This window comes from Mytilus edulis, chromosome 3, assembly GCF_963676685.1.
Source record: "Mytilus edulis chromosome 3, xbMytEdul2.2, whole genome shotgun sequence".
NCBI lineage: Eukaryota > Metazoa > Mollusca > Bivalvia > Mytilida > Mytilidae > Mytilus > Mytilus edulis.
The window spans coordinates 14,543,467-14,563,367 of record NC_092346.1 but is presented as its reverse complement, the minus strand read 5'-3'; the positions used below and the strand labels follow the sequence as shown (position 1 = coordinate 14,563,367).

The 19,901-nt window shown below is 32.6% G+C and overlaps 1 protein-coding gene across 1 annotated transcript; it reads right to left on the bottom strand.

The window, feature by feature from the left end:
* Window positions 1-3,208: 3,208 nt before the first annotated feature.
* LOC139515852 (mitochondrial chaperone BCS1-like) lies at window positions 3,209-10,629 on the bottom strand. Its single transcript, XM_071305583.1, has 5 exons — window positions 10,499-10,629; window positions 6,063-6,817; window positions 5,130-5,285; window positions 4,376-4,493; window positions 3,209-3,490 (listed from the first exon to the last, which is right to left on the bottom strand). The coding sequence occupies exons 2-5, from the start codon at window positions 6,793-6,795 to the stop codon at window positions 3,235-3,237; spliced, it is 1,263 nt and encodes a 420-aa protein (XP_071161684.1). The 5' UTR covers window positions 6,796-6,817; window positions 10,499-10,629; the 3' UTR covers window positions 3,209-3,234.
* Between the last annotated feature and the right edge of the window lie 9,272 nt (window positions 10,630-19,901).

Here is a 19,901-nt window from a genome sequence, read left to right as displayed (position 1 = left end):
AGGGGGTCAAAATATAATAATGTCTGAACTCCTTTCTTGTGGTATTATCGATTTTTTCATCATATAAACATTTTTCTATGTTTGAGAGTTTTAATTTGATCATTTAATATCTTAATTATTTTGTTTCTTGTGAAGGAAAATACATTGTGTTGACTAAATTCACTAAATATAGTTTATAATATCATCTGTGAAACAGACTCAACCAAGAAAACTTATAGTAAAGGTCAAGGTCAGAGAAACTCTGCAAGATGGACATTTACAATATGTACAATTACCAGTATTCCATACACCAAATAATAAAATTTGGTATGAATGAAAATGAGAAAACTATCCACAAGAAATAAAATATGGTACATCAAAGCTACTAAAGGTCACAGTGTTGCCTTCAACAGTGAGCAAAACCGAAAAAGTATAGTAATCTATAAAAGGCTTAAACATAACAAGGTGTAAATAAACAAAAGGTAGGCAAAAGTCAGGAGTACAGGCATATGTTTAGAGCTGAAACACTCAAACCTTATAGGTGTAATACCACCAACTCATAGTACGTCACATTCAGTTGCATACAAAAAAGGGGTAGAAAAAAAATATTTCCTTGAATTTTGACAGTTGTATGTAACTTATTCCAAATTTCAATGCAGTAAAACATTTGTATCATTGACTTATACTGAGGGTGTTTCAAAGCACCATTGTTTTTTTATTTTGTGTTTCTATAGAATGTTTTAAAGGAAACTCAGGTTACATGGTTACTAAAGCTTGTATTTACAGGAAGAAAAAAGGTGAAAATTTGATTGGTTCACTTTCAGTGGTTGTTAATTTCTAATACGCAATGAAGCGTTATTTGAAATTTTGGCTATAGTACTGGATAGGATAAAAACTTTCTCATGCCAAGTATTTCTTTATTTGAAACAAAGAAAAATTCTGCACAAATTTAACAAACACCAATAGTTGAAATTTAATGGTGTTATCACACCTTTAAAAGTTCCATGGTCTATTATATTTGGTTTGATGTACTAAATATTCAGGTAGAATTTTAACTATAGAAATATAAAGCTTAATTCAAGTCAGGAGCCTCTAGCCTTGTAAGTCTTGTATATTTTTTTTAATTTTAGTTTATTTATGTGTTCTGGAGTTAAGTGTGATGTTCATTGTCACTGAAATAGAACACATTTTGTTAAGGGGCCAGCTGAAGTCCTCCTCCAGGTGTAGGATTTTTGCACTGCATTGAAGATCCATTGGTGGACTTCAGCTGTTTTCTGCCCTTTGGTTGGTTTGTTGTCTCTTTGACACATTCCCTATTACCATTCCCAAATTTATCAAAACATCCAACTCCTCTGAAAATTAGACATACAAGAAAATACACTGGACGGAACACTGCTGAGGTCCCATGAATTTAGAACCATGTCAGTGATCGTCTCAGTTTAAATTATAGTGAGTTTCTTTCTTAATGTCTTTTATACTTCATTTTGAATCGGGCCATTTAGATCTTGAACTATAAGTTTAAAACTCGCATATTGTTTAAGACTGTCCATAGATTTTTACATATAATAAAATTGAGAATGGAAATGGGGAATGTGTATGATTGCTAATGAGAAAACTTCTCCACAAGAAACCAAATGACACAGAAATTAATAACTATAGGTCACCATATGGTTTTCAACAATGAGCAAAGCCCATACTTCATAGTCAGCAATAAAAGGGCCTGAAATGACAAGTGTAAAATAATTCAAACAAGAAAACAGCCAAAATAATGTACAAATGTGTAGTTTTGTTTTTTTCTGCTCTTGATTTCTTAATCAATGATGCACATCCCACATCATTTGTATATGCAGCACATCCACCTAGTCTTAAAAAATGTTTGAAAAGATGCAAATAGTTCTTTTATACCATGAGGTGTAGGGATTCAGAAAAAAAAATTAGATAACTATATTGTATTTTGAGCTTCGACAATATAAATTGGCATCAATTGTAAATTGAATCAATAATGATGTTATCTGATCAAAATGAACATTGCAAAAGATGTTATATTAAAATATGACATTTATGAATGATTTAATAACAATAAACCTGCAAGAGCAGCAATGTTTCAATGGTTGTTTACTTTTCAGATATATATATAATTTGTAATAACCATATATAGATATAATCATAATCTGTAGCTTATTGATATTCCTGCATCTATGTTCTTCAATGCAAAGAATTTAAGATGCAGTTTTCACTATCTAGCAAATAAATTAAAGTCTTGAAGTTGTAGGCTTTTGCTCTGTTTTGATGTGCTCACTATGACTTTATGATGAAGAACAGCAATTAAAGTACTATTGATATTTGACTTTAATTAAATATTATTTAAATTATAAGATAAGCAACTATTCTAAACAACAGGCCAACAAAGTCCTGAACTAGTTCCAAGCAAGTATGAACATCTTGTACCTATGATATCAAGAAGAGAAAAATAAGGTTAGGGTGTGTCAATTTATGACACAAAATCCTGATTACATTTTCCTGCGACTATTTTTTTGTTGGTGTTTCTGTGTCAATAATGTTTCTCCTATCTCATCATATTCCAATGTTGACCAACTAAACAAACAATTGCAACTTACTCACGCCCTGGTCATTCTATTGGTCATTATCAAAATGGTGGATGAAGATTAAGAAATCTTAAAAACATTGGTAACCATCCATCCACAAAATAGTAGCGTGGAAGGGGATCGTATTGCTCAGTATTTAGGTTTTTATGCCCCACCTACAATAGAAGAGGGGCATTATGTTTTCTGGTCTGTGCGTCCGTTTGTCCGTTCGTTCGTTCATTCGTTCGTTCGTTCGTTCGTTCGTTCGTCTGTCCAGTTTCAAGTTAAAGTTTTTGGTCAAGGTAGTTTTTGATGAAGTTGAAGTCCAATCAACCTGAAACTTGGTATATATGTTCCTTATGATATGATCTTTCTAATTTTAATGTCAAATTAGAGTTCTGACCCCAATTTTATGGTCCACTGAACATAGAAAATGATAGTGCGAGTGGGGCATCCGTGTATTGGGGACACATTCTTGTTTTGTAGTACATTAGAATTTTTGTCTGTTCAATGTTTTTTGTTTTGGTGTGATTGGTTTTTCTTTTTTGAACAGACAGTTAAATAAGTATAGTAAGGTAAGGTAGGAAGTCCCTGCTCCCCTTTATAGCTCCTATCATGTTTCTTAAATCAATTTAAACAAATACTTCTATAAAAATATTTATTTTTGATATCAAGATGCCCATAAAAACTGTACATCATTCAAAGCGTTCTCGGGATTGTCTTTATGTTTAAGGAAAAGTCCCTGCACTTGTGCAGCACTCACATGTTTACCTAATGAGTGTATTTTGTGAGAAAACATTTGAGCATTTGATTCAGGTTCATCAGGATAAAATCTCTGAAACATTCTCTCTAGCTGGGAGGTACTGCAGTGATTTATTAGTTCCTTAACATCCACTCGACCAGGTCTAATTAAAGCTGGATCCAATCTGAAATACAGATATTCACTTTATATTTATATATAATCTATTGGAAACCATGGCCAGCATAGCTTATAAGAATCTTAAAGTGTACAATAACACTGAGGACTGAGGAGGTAATTTATACTCTCTGGGGCATTTTTTTTTTGGCAGATGAAAAAAAAGTGGTCTTGGTTTCTTTTGACAATTTTCAATGATGTTTTTGAAATTGCGTGATAATATCTACAGTGTGTCAACATTACTCAATAATCATTCATTTAATATACATATCTTATAGCCAAAAGTCTGAATGTAAAAAAAAAAATACTGTTAGGTTTACAACATTTTCTGTACAGCAAAATTAATTTTTCACAAAAAGTATAATAAATTGAAAGGTCTTTCCATCCAGCAAGCCTTAATAATTGTTGCATGTTATATTAGGGGAAACCGACATTCATTTATCCATGGCCTAAATCATATACATAATCTTAAATATGAACAAATTAATCAAATAAAAAAATACAAAAGATTAATAAATGTTTCATAATTCATTACTGTATGGTAGAATCCTATTTTCAGAAATTTAATATATATTTAGTTCCATGTAGATTCATACCATAACCAAGGAGCAAAATGTTTTCAACATCATGATGAAATTTTACTGTAAACAATCTTGGTTTAATTTTATGCTTTATGAAACTGAAAAAAGTATCAATATAATTTTATCTCAGAAGAAGCTTGGCCTCATCATATGCTACCAATATAAGACAATTTGTTTATTTTTTCTTTCTGAGTTGTCTCCCTTACATAACCTTTTCCATTGAAAAGGGAGATAAAAATCAGTGAAAAACCTACATTTAATGCTGTTAACTGAATCACACTAAGATTTTGTTAAGAAATCTTTAAACAAATTACCTCTCTAGATAATTCGTTGTCATAAATATAATTCGGGCTTCAGCTGAGGCTACACCATCCATAGCATTCAGTAATCCACTGAGAGTTAAACGTCCCATTCCACTGTAAGCTACAGGATCTGGAATAAAAGAGGCATTTGTTTAATATCAATAATCATTAATGTTACAAAAAATTAGTTTAAGCTATTTTAACAGATCAAAACTACTCTTGACATAAAACATTTTACTGTAACATATATGGTCTCCACATTATCAGTTAGGTTTGGAGTTATTTATTATGATGTCTGTTTGTATATTAGTTCTAATACATGAATGGAACTGAGAAAAATTCCTTTAGAAGCTAAGTCTTGTATTTACATTGAGTAGCAGTTCAATGTAATATCATTATCTGTTTGGTCCATATTAAACCACATTGTCTTTTTTTTTTAATACTATAATCAATTATTTTAAAAAAACTGTTCCTGAAATTTGTCAAAAAAATAAAGATTAAAAGAATGCATTCAAACCAGTGCCTATGGCTGTCTTCAGGTGAGGTAAGCATTTCTTTTGCTCCCTGTTGAGGAACTCACTGTGACTTTGAGATAAAATGCTAGAGAAAACTTCCTCTCAAAAACTGCAGGATCATCTATTGTTTGTCTGTTTGTCTGTTTGTCCTATTCATTTTTAGCTATGGTGTTGTCAGTTAATTTTCGATTTATGAGTTTGACTGTCCCTCCGGTATCTTTCGTCCCTCTTTTATTGTTAATTGATCTTACTTTCTTTAGCTAAATCTCTGTTTAAGAAAGCAGCATCTATATCTTCTAATAGTATAATACTCTGCTCTGGTGCTACTGCCAGTAAATTATTCAGTCGGTCATCAGACAGACCTTTCTCACTCAGATTTAACAAACATATACTGTAATCTAAAGATCCTGTAAAATATGCATTGAAGTAAAATATTAGCAGTGAAGTTTATAGATATATTATATTCATCCAGCTAACAAAGTCTTATATTAAGGTGGTACCCAACACTTGCACTAAAATTAATTTGGCTCGTTTAATTTTCATAAATTTTTGTCAAAGTAGTTACTTCGACCCTTTAACAAAAATATAAAAATTTCAAAAATTTTGAACCAACCGTTTTGTCAGAAAAATTACACTGGTTATAAAGCAGTTTGACAAACACCAATTTTGATCATTGAGAGGCTTAATATTCCTTTTACAACACAATGTAATTAAAAAGTTTAGCTGACTTTACAGAGTTATCTCCCTGTAGTGTTAGGTACCACCTTAAAAACATAACCAAGTGACAACTTTGTCAGAACTACAAGCTGATTTGTTACTACATTCATAATGTAGCATCTGAAACAGGGTATACATGTACCTGGAAGCAATCAATCAATATTGTATTATAAGTCTCTAGTATCTGACTTTAATATGTGTTAGATAATAAACAGATGGAATTGTTACATATAGATGTAATGGTTTTATACAGTGCAACCTCAATAAACTCTACATCACAAACTTGTAAGAATAACACCACTTGTCTTCTTCTCTGCGTTAAAATGAAGGGCTTAGGCTATAACATGGAATTTAACAATATAAAAATTGCTGCATTTTAAAAAAAAAAAATTTCTAATGAGATAACGAAGTGAGAAACTAAAACTTCCATTTTACATACTTTTCAATTACAAAATTATTAAAATTACCTGCTAATGCTGTTATATAACTACTTTTACCACAACCAGGTGGTCCATACAATAAATATCCACGTCTATATGGTATCCCTCGGTCCATGTACCATTTGGAATTCTGGGTAAATTCCTTAACATCATTGATAATACGCTCTGATATTCCTTCATCTAATACAACAGAAACAATCGGTCTTTTCCTCCGAGGATATCCGAAAGGCCTCCATTCGGCAGCCATGGCTGTATACATAATAGTTTTACCTTCTTCTTTTTGAAGCGCTAATTGTCTTGCTTCTTCTAAAATGTCAAAATAAATACTTCTATTGAAACCAACAGCTGTCAGAGTTACACTTTCAAATGGTGCAGCTCTCTGGAAATCAACCATTTGTTTTTCTCTATTCCTTTCCACTCGAATCCATGTACCTTTATGTCTAAAGAAATGGCTACCAGGACTTGGTACAAAGTCAAATGTTGTGTTTATTTTTCCTGTTTCCGACTGAGTGAATGACGTCTCTACACTCAAATGTTGGGTATGTGTTCCACAAATAGAGATCCAGTTCAATAACCAATAGTAACTCTTGTCCTTGCTGGTTACCTCTAGACTCATCATACAGTGCCTTCTGAATAGTATCATACCCATCTGTGTTCCTTTCCTGGCTAAGGCAGTAAACATTCCTATACCAAACAATCCTGCTCCTGCTCCAAAGTATGGATTGTCACTCAGGGAAGCAACTAAATCCTTGATAGGCATGATGATCTAATTTTGTTTCAATCTAAAAAAAAGAAGGGGTTTTGTAAGGTTGTCAACAAATATTTGTTTCCTCAAAACCAAAGTTCCCAATGACTTTTTGATAAACGCCATAATATCTGTTCCTGTTGAAAAATTGGTGTATTTTTTTACACAGTTATTCCCCTTCAGTAATTATCATATAGTCATAGTTGTATTTATTTACATGGACAAAAAATATCTACATAATGATAAGGTGTTGTGTGACTAACAGAAGTTATGATGGACTCTGCTAAAAACAATGCCATAATATCTGTTCATTTTTTTCAACACTGCAGATGATGTCAATAAAAAACCAATTTGGAAAAATCATTGAGTTGTTCCCCTTAGGTCATCCCAAAATGTATGCAATTGTTTTGGTTAATATGTAACGGACAGTCGATATCTGCACAACAACAAATGATTTAATTCTACACAGTTTAACTGAAGGACAGTATTGAATGAACTTTATTTTATTTATTATTCCACATGTTCATTTGTTGTACATGTATTAGAGACCCAAAACCATTATATAAAGCATTAGATCTCAAGCACTTTAAATTCCAATGGAGGTTTTAGGAAGATGTGATTTCAATTTCTGCATGGTTAAAAAATTGTTTTAAAATCCCTTTTTTTTGAGAAACAGAATGCACAAAACTTTAAATTTCATTGCCCAGGTCCAGCCATATCATGCTTCAAAACTTTTGTAAGGGGAAAAGTTTGAGTAATTTTGTTTATTTAAACACAGCCATATTTCGAAAAATACAATGTATGCCATGATAATTCTGAAATCTTTTTATCAAAATTCAAATTGGGTTATAACATCCTATTACAGAAAAACATACATGGATATATTACCCAATATCACTTATTAATTTACAGTGATTAAAATTTAATTCTGAATTTTAGGACTTTGGTTTACTTCGGCATAAATGTGATTACTGAAAAGACAACCCCTACTACAAGTCTAGTTGACTGATATCTCATAAGGATACATGATGACCTTTAATTTTTTTTAAAAGATTTGATTGGACCATTTCACACAGTAGTGACAGGTTGTCAAGTCAACATTTTCAGCTAGAGTATTGGCCTCATAACTGAAGATATTTATCAACTTTTCATTATTTATTTTTTTTAACCTAGATTTGACTTTGTTTAGCTTAAAAATATGAAGAAAAAAAAAATAATGAATCATAATAAATAGGAATTATTTTAAATATACTAAGTAAAAAAATATGAAATAATCTTGTCCTTTTTTATTTGAAGCCTTTCTGTATATATTTGGACATGTTTGTTGGTGTTGTATTCTAATTTGTTGTTTTATATGTGGATCTCAACTTCTACACATAAATGTTAACCACCTGATTTGAGGTCTTTACTCTCTGAGTTTCACATTCCATCACATATAAAAACGAAGATGTGGTATGATTGCCAATGAGACAACTATCCACAAAAGACCAAAATGACACAGACATTAACAACTATAGGTCACCGTATGGCCGTCAACAATGAGCAAAGCCCATACCGCATAGTCAGCTATAATATGCCCCGATAAGACAATGTAAAACAATACAAACGAGAAAGCTAACGGCCTTATTTATGTAAAAAAATGAATGTATGGCAACAAATTAAAGCTGTTCATATATGTACCCAGGCGGAAACCCAGTTGAAATAGAACAAAAGAATCGAAGCTCTTTGTTAGAGCAGGCGATAAATGCTTACTGTAATGTTTACTAGTAACAAAAATTTTTAAAAGTTAATAGAAACAAATAAAACGACAATTTTCTTCTCAATTACGAAGTGTTTTATTTTAGAAACACCATTTGCATAAGTTTTCAATTTATCTATTACATATTAATGCTGAACAATTAGATATCACGTCGACGACATGGGTATCTATCAAGTTGGATGTAGAAAATGCATAACCTCCGATTTAAAAAAAAAATTACCACAGACGAAGAACATATCAATATATTAGTTCAGTAATTTTCATGTCTGCCCTATCATTATGTGATTCAAGAAAAAATTCTAAAAAATGGGTAACAATTTAATCGAAAAGAGAAAATTTAGTGCACCTTTTCATGTTAGGGCGTGTTTGAGGTGTATATTTTGTCTTTAAAACGTACAAAGCAAGAGTATTTGATATATCATCTTGCTTCAGATTCTATCATTTTTATATATCAAAACTACAGGTTGACTTATAACATAAAAAATCACAGTACGAAAAGATGAAATATATGGGTCAAGTGAAATACCTATCTAATGAATCACACAACAGAGTAGGTGTGTTCGAATAGCTATTTTTTTACTAAAAGCACTTGACAACAGTCTTTTAAGTTGGATGATGAAAATGGATATCTTTGAAAAAATTTAATTTTTTGTGTGTGATAACTAGGGTTTATAATCTTCAACCACTGAAAATATTTAGTCTGCCCTTCCACAAAATATTTAATTAGAATTTTTTTAAATGTTTAAAATTTTCGAAAATTCCACCTGACAACTGATCAGACAATAGTTTTAAGTTGAATCAATGCAGACAAGATCATTAACTGATGCTCATAAGCTAGTAGATACATTTGTCTTTTATTATATTATATATCATTTTATTCTGGTATCACCCAAGTTGGACAAAGGTATACAGAAAAACACATTAGTTTACATTACATTGCATATATCTTTTAAAATACAACTGACGTATAAGGATCGTATTGGTGCTATGTGAATAAATTTATCGGTTTTCAAGAGCAAAATTGGCAGCGCGTCATACATTGTACCTACAATGGCTTCCATTTCTACAATTGTGAAAATGTACTGGTGTAATGGGGAGATAATTTTGACGAATTAGAATCCTGACTGTACCATGCAAATATATATTAATGAGTGCAATTGTTGCATGCATCTTACAAAGAAAGCTATTGCATGGACTTTTGCACATGTTTGCCTGGGATTTATTTCAGGTATTTGTGTCTGGAGTAATCTTCTAAAATTGACAAAATCAAACGGCCAATTTGATCATAAAATTTAAAACAGAACCCCAAAAGGAACAATTCACGTTAGTCTGAAGTTATGTAAAATTGCCTTCACATTCTTATTCAATTATTAATGTTTTTAACAGGTTGGAAACAACCCCTCAATGTAAGGACTAAGATATCCCTTTAATGAGGAGTACATTTCAAGTGATACAAAAATTTTAGTGTTGTAAAAAAATGTATTTAGTACAAATGAGCACATACTTATATTATTTCAATAAAATTTTCCAAAGAACTGTACTAACTTATATCAGGTATTATATGGTCAAAACATTTCCAAGACATTTGTAATGTTCCTGGACTTGCATCTTCGTTTATAATAAAAATTAGTAGGACCCCCATATTAAAAGATTTGTTCCAAATAGTTGTTTTTCCCATTTTAAGTAAAAAAATCTATTTTTTTCTTTTCTACAGCAGTAAAATTAACGCTCGCATGAGGGAGTCCCGACAGACTTCCATTATTTTAATTTTGTTTTTTGGGGGAAAAGGGGGGGGGGGGTGGTATTCCCAATCTGTTTAAGATATCAAAATTAAAAAATCCACAGAAAATAAGTTCCCGAGGTCACAAGTTTTAAGGACTTTTTGTTTTTCTGTACTCCAGTTACAAATACAACCGTATGAAACTTTTTTTAATTCCTTTTAGTAGCTTATGTGCTTACATATTCTCATAAGTAGTAAATACAGCTTTATATGTGTACTAATGGCCTAATATCAGCTGGTGAAATACTTTATCAGACATGCCAAATGTTGTTATGGACGCTGCCATCTTGGAATTTACAATGGATATACCAAGTAAGGTATTGCAGATCCGACCAAAATTGACAAAATGATTTTGATAGACGATAGAGTAAATGAATGTTTAATTCTAAGTATTTTGAATAAATGAACATCAAATCGAAAAAAAAGTATTTTTTTAATATTAAATCACACTTTAGTACATCTTCTGTAAAAAATCTTGGTGTAAAATAATATCTATTAAAAATATAAGTAAAAACTTGGAAAATGAAATAATAACTATATATGGTGAAGTTCTTGTTCCTTTAATATATATACTATGCTTTAATTTTTTCAGATGTTGCCTTGAGACTGAGACTGTTATAGAAGTCTCAGCTTGAGATAAATATATCCTCACTGACAAGTTCAGAGGCGGATTAGGGGGGGGGGGGGGGGGGGCAGGGGGCCCGCCCCCCTTTTTTGGAAAAAAAATTGGTTGTTTATATAGGGAATCACTGAAGCGTGACTGGAGCGGGCCCCCTCTTAGGTCAGTCAGTGGGCCCACTTATGAAAATGTCTGGATCCGCCATTGAAGTTGAATTGGTGAATGGTTAGGATCTTATAGTTTCTATAAATTAATAGAAACTATAAGATCCTAACCATTCACCAATTCAACTTGTCAGTATAAAGTCTCAATTTAATATATCAGAAACAAATACTGTCAGGAAACTGGATGTAACAACTGTATAAATTATTTTTTATATAGACCAAGAGCATGTATATTGTTACAAAACATCCCGCAAAAGTTATTTTGCGAATAGTTTGTTACGTCTGACACGCATATTTTTCAGTGACGTTTTTGGTAATATTTGTATCATTATTTGAAACTATTATGAAAAGTTAAAGAATATTTTTAATATTTTTGGAAACAGTAATACCTGCCTCATCTATGGATATAAATTTCATAAAGCTGAACTAGTTAGTTTTCATAGAAAGACTATTTATCAAATTGCTCTGTCGCATATCACGGCATTGACGCAATAACGTGCTTAACGTCATAGGGAATCACTGAAGCGTGACTGGAGCGGGCCCCCTCTTAGGTCAGTCAGTGGGCCCACTTATGAAAATGTCTGGATCCGCCATTGAAGTTGAATTGGTGAATGGTTAGGATCTTATAGTTTCTATAAATTAATAGAAACTATAAGATCCTAACCATTGAATTGGTGAATGGTTAGGATCTTATAGTTTCTATAAATTAATAGAAACTATAAGATCCTAACCATTCACCAATTCAACTTGTCAGTATAAAGTCTCAATTTAATACTAGTATATCAGAAACAAATACTGTCAGGAAACTGGATGTAACAACTGTATAAATTATTTTTTATATAGACCAAGAGCATGTATATTGTTCCCAGTATAGACTAAGTCCTTATGTTTCCCTTATTGATCCTTATTCAGTATAAAATTAAAACTACTGTAAGAACAATAAATTAACTCTAGGGAAAATGGGGTATGAATTTGCGGCAAAAAAAAAAAAATAACACCGCACATTTTCCATGATTCGAAGTATGACTTTTAATTAGAGAGAAGATAAAAAAAAATGTTCTCACTCAGAGTTTCTGCAATTCATTTTAATGTAAAGTTCCATAAAAGATTTCGCTTTTTGCTGGACAAAAAAAGATACGGATTTTATGCTTGCTTGCACTGAAGGATTTTAATTCAATTCAAATATAAATCTCTGATTTCTTTTTACTTCATATGAAGTATGAAAAAATCAGAGATCTATATTTTATAAAAAAAAAAAAAAAACCAGAATAAAACACTAGAGATTATTGAACTCTCAAGACCCTGTGTCACTCACTTGTCTCTTCAGCAATAGCCACTTTTGAGTCAGTATCACTATGAAAGAGTAATAACTATATAAAGAGTTAAATGACAATTTCAATTATGTTGCATTGCTTTTCAAAATATAAGGAAGCTGCAAACAACACCAAAAAAAAATATGGTAAAACATCTCAGTTAACAGAATTCAGCATGTTCAGACTGCAAATGAAAGGAAAAAAAATCACAACACTCCATAGTTGACATTTAAGGACAATAACTTCTATATAAGAGGTCGTCTAATATTTTTGACGCAAATGGACAGGAGGTTAATCTCAAATTTCTGAAAAATTATGGTCCTCCAGGATTCCCCCTTTCAATGCGATTCTCAAGATATTAGACAAAACTTGCGTTTTACCCTTTGATCTATTTTAAGCAATGTCGGCCATGTTAATTGACAGGAGGGTCATCGGACACATTTAAAAAAAACTAGATACACACAAAATGAGTGTAGTCAAGTTTGGTTAAATTTGCTCCCAAATGAGTGTAGTCAAGTTTGGTTAAATTTGCTCCCAAATGAGTGTAGTCAAGTTTGGTTAAATTTGGCCCATTAGTTTTAGAAGAGAACTGACACAATAACTACACTGAACAAGTAGCCGTCTGATGATTTCAGCCATGTTGACTAATTTTTTTATCTTGTTGCCACTCTTCTTAATTACATTTTTTTCTCTATCAATAGATTGTGACCACAAGTTCAGTTATATATAATTTGACCTATGAGTAGTTTCAGAGGAGAAGATTTTTGTAAAAGTCAACGACGGACTCCAAGGAATGAGAAAAACTCACTTAGGGGTCGTCCATAATTGTCAACCGTTTTCCAAAGTGTACAAAACATACACTTTTTCAGACCCCCCACCCTCCCTCAGAAAGTGAACATCAACTATTTTCAGATTTCAAGACTAGAATCAATAATTCTTAATAAAAAGAAGATCCTGTCTATTAAATATTAGTTTAATATAGAAATTTGCATTGAAAAGAAACTGAAACATATCTGACTGATTTATTTCATTTGATGAAAAAAAAGCGTACTGTAAAAATGTTAATTTTTTAACCCCCTCCCTCCAAGTGTACGTTTTGTACACTTTGGAAAATGGTTGATAATTATGGATGACCCCTTAGCTCTTTGGGCAGTTGAGATAAAAAAAAAACCATAATAGTTGCAAGTTTTCTAATTACGACCTTTATACATATACATTCTCAGTGTAGATGCTCTTTGTGATGCTGGTCATTTTACACGTTTTACACGTTTATTCTAGCTCCAATAGTGTTCAAATGACATCCAAAACTGCATGACTAGAAAAAAAAGTAAACTTGTAATCATCTATTTAGGGGCTTTACTCCAAAAAAGATCGTTCAGAGTAGATATGTCATTCCTAGTTCATTAAAATCAAAGAGCTGATAGCTCTGAAGTGGAAGAAGGTGAATAAAAGGTAACTTGAATTACCATAAAAGCAGCCCCACTAACCCAGGCTGCTTTGTTCCATTATCGTTATAATGTATTTTTTTTCTTCAAACAAGAAAAGGTCATAAGTTCATGGATTTCCCATCCGTACAATCATATTCTATGTTCAGTTGACTATGAAAATTAGGTAAAATCTTTAATTTGGCAGTAAAATTAAGAAGATCATATCATAAGGAACACATGTGTTCTAAGTTTCAAGTTGATTGGATTTCAACTTCATCAAAAACTACCTCGACCCTAAACTTTATAACCAGAAGCAGGACGGACGGACAGACTAGAAAACATATTGCCCACAAATGGAGCTTAAAAAAGTAAGGCTCGTTACATACCCGCCAACTTTTGGAAGTTCCCAATTCCCATATGGGTTTTTTCTGCACAAAAGTTTTTTTAAAGGTTACAATTTTTAGCGATGTATTTTGCACGATCTTGATTGTCTAGAAAAAGTGTCATATTTGTATGATTAACTTACATGCCTTTTTCTTAAGTCTGTTTGCATGATTCTAGTTTTAATTCGGTAGAAAAAATTTACATGAAGCTAGCAGACCAGGGTTTATTTTCCAGAGTAAGAATATTAGATGCTTGTTGAAATTTCCAATTTTAAATTATGCACAAAGATGGACCTTTAACAGGTTGGGAACAACACTCCAAATGAGATTAACCTAACTGGAAGATCAGTATAACCCACTGTAAAAAATGAGCACCAAAAAAGTCATTTATATTCATATTATTTGATGAAACTTTACCCCAAGAACTATGCATCTATAAAGTACTGAATAGTCAAAACATGTCAAAAGAATTTTCTGTTGTTTCTAAACTTATATCTTTTTTAATAATTTGACCCCTCATTTAGAAAAGTTGTTCCAAATATGAATTTTCCCACTTTTGAGTTTAATAAAAATCTTCAAAATGTACTTTATTTTTTTTCAACAGTAAAATGACCCCTTGTTTTAGGGACAGTCCCTCATTTAAGGGACACCACTCATAATTGGGGTGGGGGTGGGGTGGGGGTCCCAACCTAAATACAAAAATAAAATATGTTACAACCAGTATTATGTCAATAAATTGTCAATAAATTAGTGAAAAAATACTATTTACTATCTTTATCATGTTTTTGGTAGTACAGTAGACTCCGGCCAATGGGTTACCCAGATTGTCAGCTAAAAATATCTGATTACCCGATATATTCAATAAGACGATGAATGTATATTCATTAAATATTCTGCAATAATGAGTAGATCTATTGCTTAATATGTGAAAGGGCTGGAGGATTGATGGAGTGATTTTTTATCAATAACATCACCACGATGTTTGTGAAATAAAATTATCAGCTGATTATGTAGCTAATGAATAAATTTGTTTCCACTTGCAGTTTTTAAATCCTATATTTATTAAAATCAATTAAATGTCCTGAAGTATTTATGTAAATTATTATCTTCCATCCATAGTTTGTCTTTACTTGTTTAGTAAACAAATTATTTACATTTTCACACAGGTAAACTAATTTGGCTATAAATAGATTAAAGCATGTCTGTGTAGAATCTCTTATCAAAAATCGTAATTGTTATAATTTTATTTCTTTAAATAATCAGATTTAAATTTATGAAAATATTCATGATTGATAAAATAGTATTGCTTGAAGTTTACGCTTTCAGAGACTATTTATGTTTAGGTCTTCACATAGTTGTAAACAAACCAATATGGCCGACACACGTGATTACCTTTGCACATGTGAAAAAAATATTTCTGAAAAAAGTCAGATTTCTCTTGTCAAAAGGAATTTATATTTATATTGCAATACATTCTTCAGAAGGAGGTACATTGAGTTTCAATTATATTTCTTTTTCTATGAGCTTAGATTTTAATCACATTCTCCAAACAGCAACGTATTGCTCTTGTCAACTGAGTCTTGAATAATTTTATAAATAGATTCAAACCATTTGTGGAGTAGAAGGGCATCTAATTCACATGACAAAGGAAAACAATGAATTAAGACAACAATTTAATAAGAAATATATCCTTTTTATTTACAAAAAAACAAAATCATCTTGTCTGCAGGATTGCAAATTCGTAACTTCAAGGGCGAACTTGTAAACAGGGCGAGTTGTCCCGATTCCAAATTCACGCATGCGTAATACAAATATCTACAGTTAAAACATCATGTGACAAGTAAACAAATAACGTTCATGTGGATGAGATGAAATCTGATAATTTACATAAATAAAAGGGTCATATTTACGATAGTGATTGTTTTTCAATCCTAATTTACAAATTAAATGATTCAGATGCCTAATCATGTGTAAAAATCGGTGTCAGGAATCTTGAGTTGTTATGAAATTGTAATACACGAAACGAATGCGGCATACGGAGGCTCAATGCCAAAGGTCAGCCCCTTAAGTCTTCAGAAGACTTGACGTCTTCTTCCACTAAAAACAACACAGAAAAACATTTGAATTTTGTATATACAAGGGACATTAACTAACAGGTTAACAGTTTTATTTTCTGAAATTTTCATGGTTTATTATCTTATCGTGACGATCATTTAGTTTAGAAATTGCACCTTTTACCTGTTTACCTATCTTCGGTATATTTCATGATAACGGTAACAAACTGTAAAAACATGACATTTCACGGCCAATAACCCCCCAAAAAATCCACAGATATTTTAAGTTTCCAAGTTTGATACATCTACCTGCTGATCTTTTGTTTTCAATTTCATTTTTAGCCTTTCTGTTTTCCTATAAAAAAAAAATAGGAATCGATATTTCATTGGCGATTACTCTAAAATGTGTGCCAGGTTAGATTTATTTTCTAAAACTATCGGGGTGGATACATCATACATCTTGTCATGCTGATAATTTTTCCAATCTGCACTTTCAATCAGTAGCTCTAGTTTTTGAAACAATGACAAAGAAATATCAAAATGGATAAACAAAATTCACTATTTGAGGGGTGATAAACAGGTTGCGAGTATTATAATTTTTTTTCTAGGGTAGATAGAATTTGTTATGCTGACAATTTTTAATTTTTAATTTTTTTCTAATTGGTATTAGCCGAAATTGTGTAAGTAGTTTTACTCTTATGTTCTACCTGGACGGAAATCACAAACGTTATAGTTGACATTTTACAGATGAAACAGAAAATCTTTGTTTTCAATCATTTTGAGCAGTTTTAGAAAGTTTAGGAAAAATATTGGCAGCCAATAGATACTCCTTTACAGAAAAAAGTACGAACTGGAAGCCACCATGGTCAGAATTAATTAAGACATAGATCCTTTAAATACTAAAATTTGGACAACATAACATACAGTGTTCGAGCTACAAAGTTTGAACAGGGTGCAGCGCCCGCCCTTTTAGCTCACTTGGCCCGCCCGAAGGGCCAAGTGAGCTTTTCTCATCACTTGGCGTCCGTCGTCGGCGTTAACTTTTTACATTTTGAACTTCTTCTAGAGAACCACTGAATGGAATGAAACCAAACATAGCATGCATGTTCCTTATGAGGTGCTGACCAAGTGTTATAACTTTGTAGCCGATCCATCATCCAAGATGGCCGCCAGCAGTGGACTTAGTTTAACATAGGACCCTATGGTAAATGCATACAAATGACTTCTTTTAGAGAACTGTTGAATGGAATGAAACCAAACATGGCAGGAATGTTCCTTATGAGGTGCTGACCAAGTGTTGTTACTTTGTAGCCGATCAATCATCCAAAATGGCCGCCAGCGGGAGACTTAGTTTAACATAGGACCCTATCGGAAATGCATACAAATGACTTCTTTTAGAGAACCACTGAATGGAATGAAACCAAACATGGCATTTATATTTCTTATGAGGTGCTGACCAAGTGTTGTTAGTATGTTACTTTGTAGCCGATCCATCATCCAAGATAGTCGCCAGCAGGGGACTTAGTTTAACATAGGACCCTATGGGAAATGCATAAAAATGACTTCTATTAGAGTATCAATGAATGGAATGAAACCAAACATGGCATGAATATTCCTTATGCGGTGCTGACCAAGCGCCTATCCATCATACAAGATGGTCGCCACCGGGGGACTTAGTTTAACACAGGACCCGGCCTTTGGGAAATCCATACAAATAGACTTCTTTTAGAGAACCACAGAATCGAATGAAAACACATGGCATGAATATTCCTTATGAGGTGCTGACTAAGTGTTATAACTTTGTAGCCGATCCATCATCCAAGAAGGCCACCAGCGGGGGAACTTAGTTTAACATAGGACCCTATGGAAAATACATACAAATGTCTTCTTTTTAGAGAACCACTGAATGAAATCAATCCAAACATAGTATGAATGTTCCTCATGAGGTGCTGACCAAGTGTTGTTACTTTGTAGCCGATCCATCATCCAAGATGGCCGACAGCAGGGGACTTAGTTTAACATAAGGACCCTATGGGAAATACATACAAATGACTTCTTTTAGTGAACCACTAAATGGAACGAAACAAAACATAGCATGAATGTTTCTAATAAGATGCTGACCAAGTGTTGTTACTTTGTCGCCAATCAAACATCCAAGATGGCCACAAGTGGGGGGACTTAGTTTAAAATAGGACCCTATGGGAAATACATTCAAATTTCTTCTTTTAGAGAACCACAGAATGGAATGAAATCAAACATAGTATGAATGTTCCTTATGAGGTGCTGACCATGTGTTTACTTTATAGCCGATCCATCATCCAAGATGGCCGCCAGCAGGGGACTTAGTTTAACATAAGGACCCTATGGTAAATGCATACAAATGACTCCTTTTAGTGAACCACTAAATGGAATGAAACAAAACATAGCACGAATGTTCCTAATGAGATGCTGACCAAGTGTTGTTACTTTGTTGCCAATCAAACATCCAAGATGGCCGCAAGTGGGGGGACTTAGTTTAACATACATGTAGGACCATATGGGAAATACATTCCAATTTCTTCTTTTAGAGAACCACTGAATGGGATGAAATCAAACATAGCATAAATGTTTCTTATGAGATGCTGACAAAGTGTCGTTTCTTTTTAGCCGATCCATCATCCAAGATGGCCGCCAGCGGGGGGTTTAGTTTTATAATGGACCCTATGGGAAATGCATACAAAAGTCTTCTTTTAGAGAACCACTGAATGGAATGAATCCCAACATAGCATGAATGTTCAAGTTACCCAGAATGTCTTTAAAAAAAAGACAGCATACTAAACAACAATAAAGCAGTTCCGTCTATTTCAGCTGGTTTACAGCCACCTAGATCCTTCTCAAGACTAACATTTAGACAACATACCAAACAAAACTATAACAGTTCTAACTTTTACAGCTGCTGAAATCATTGGCTTGTACAGGAGGACAACATACTTAGCAACACTAAACAGTTCTGTCTATTCAAGCTGGTTTTCCAGCTGATTTACAGCAACCTAGAACCTCCTTGCAAATATCTAGACAACACTATAGAAATCCTTTATATCAGATGATTCGGTTATCAAAATTATCATTGAAACATCATACTAGTCTATACATTACCAGTCCTGCATGCTCCTGTTGATTCAAAACTACCCAGATCATTGTTTACAGTGGTGGATCCAGAAATTTTCATAAAAGGGGCCCCACTGACTGCCTAAGCTAAGAAGGGGCCTGCTCCAGTGGTTCACTATATAATCAACCAAATTTTTCCCTTTATCCGACTCTGGTTAATTTATCATCAAATTTTACAACTTCTTGGTACAAATGAGTTAAGAACCTAAGACTGCTATATCATACTACAGGTAGAGTACATGTTTTAAATGATTTTATATGATAATCTTCAATGAACATTTTATAATCCACTGATGGCAACTAAAAGGTGTTGAATGCTCAATATAGTTCATTTCTTGGCCTTTTCTGACTTATATGCAGTATGGGTTTTACTCATTATTGAAGGCCGTAGCTGATTCATAGATGTTAATTTCTACATCATTTAGTCTGGTGGAGAATTGTCCCATTGGCAATCATGCATCTTCTTCTGTTTATA

Bases quoted from the DNA above. Each gene is read 5' to 3' on its own strand.
- LOC139515852 (XM_071305583.1), bottom strand. From the start codon at position 6,795: ATGCCTATCAAGGATTTAGTTGCTTCCCTGAGTGACAATCCATACTTT. The intron at 5,286-6,062 runs GTAATTTTAATA...CATATTTTACAG, and splicing joins TTATATAACAGCATTAGCAG to GATCTTTAGATTACAGTATA. The intron at 3,491-4,375 runs GTAATTTGTTTA...TCTGTATTTCAG, and splicing joins ACAACGAATTATCTAGAGAG to ATTGGATCCAGCTTTAATTA.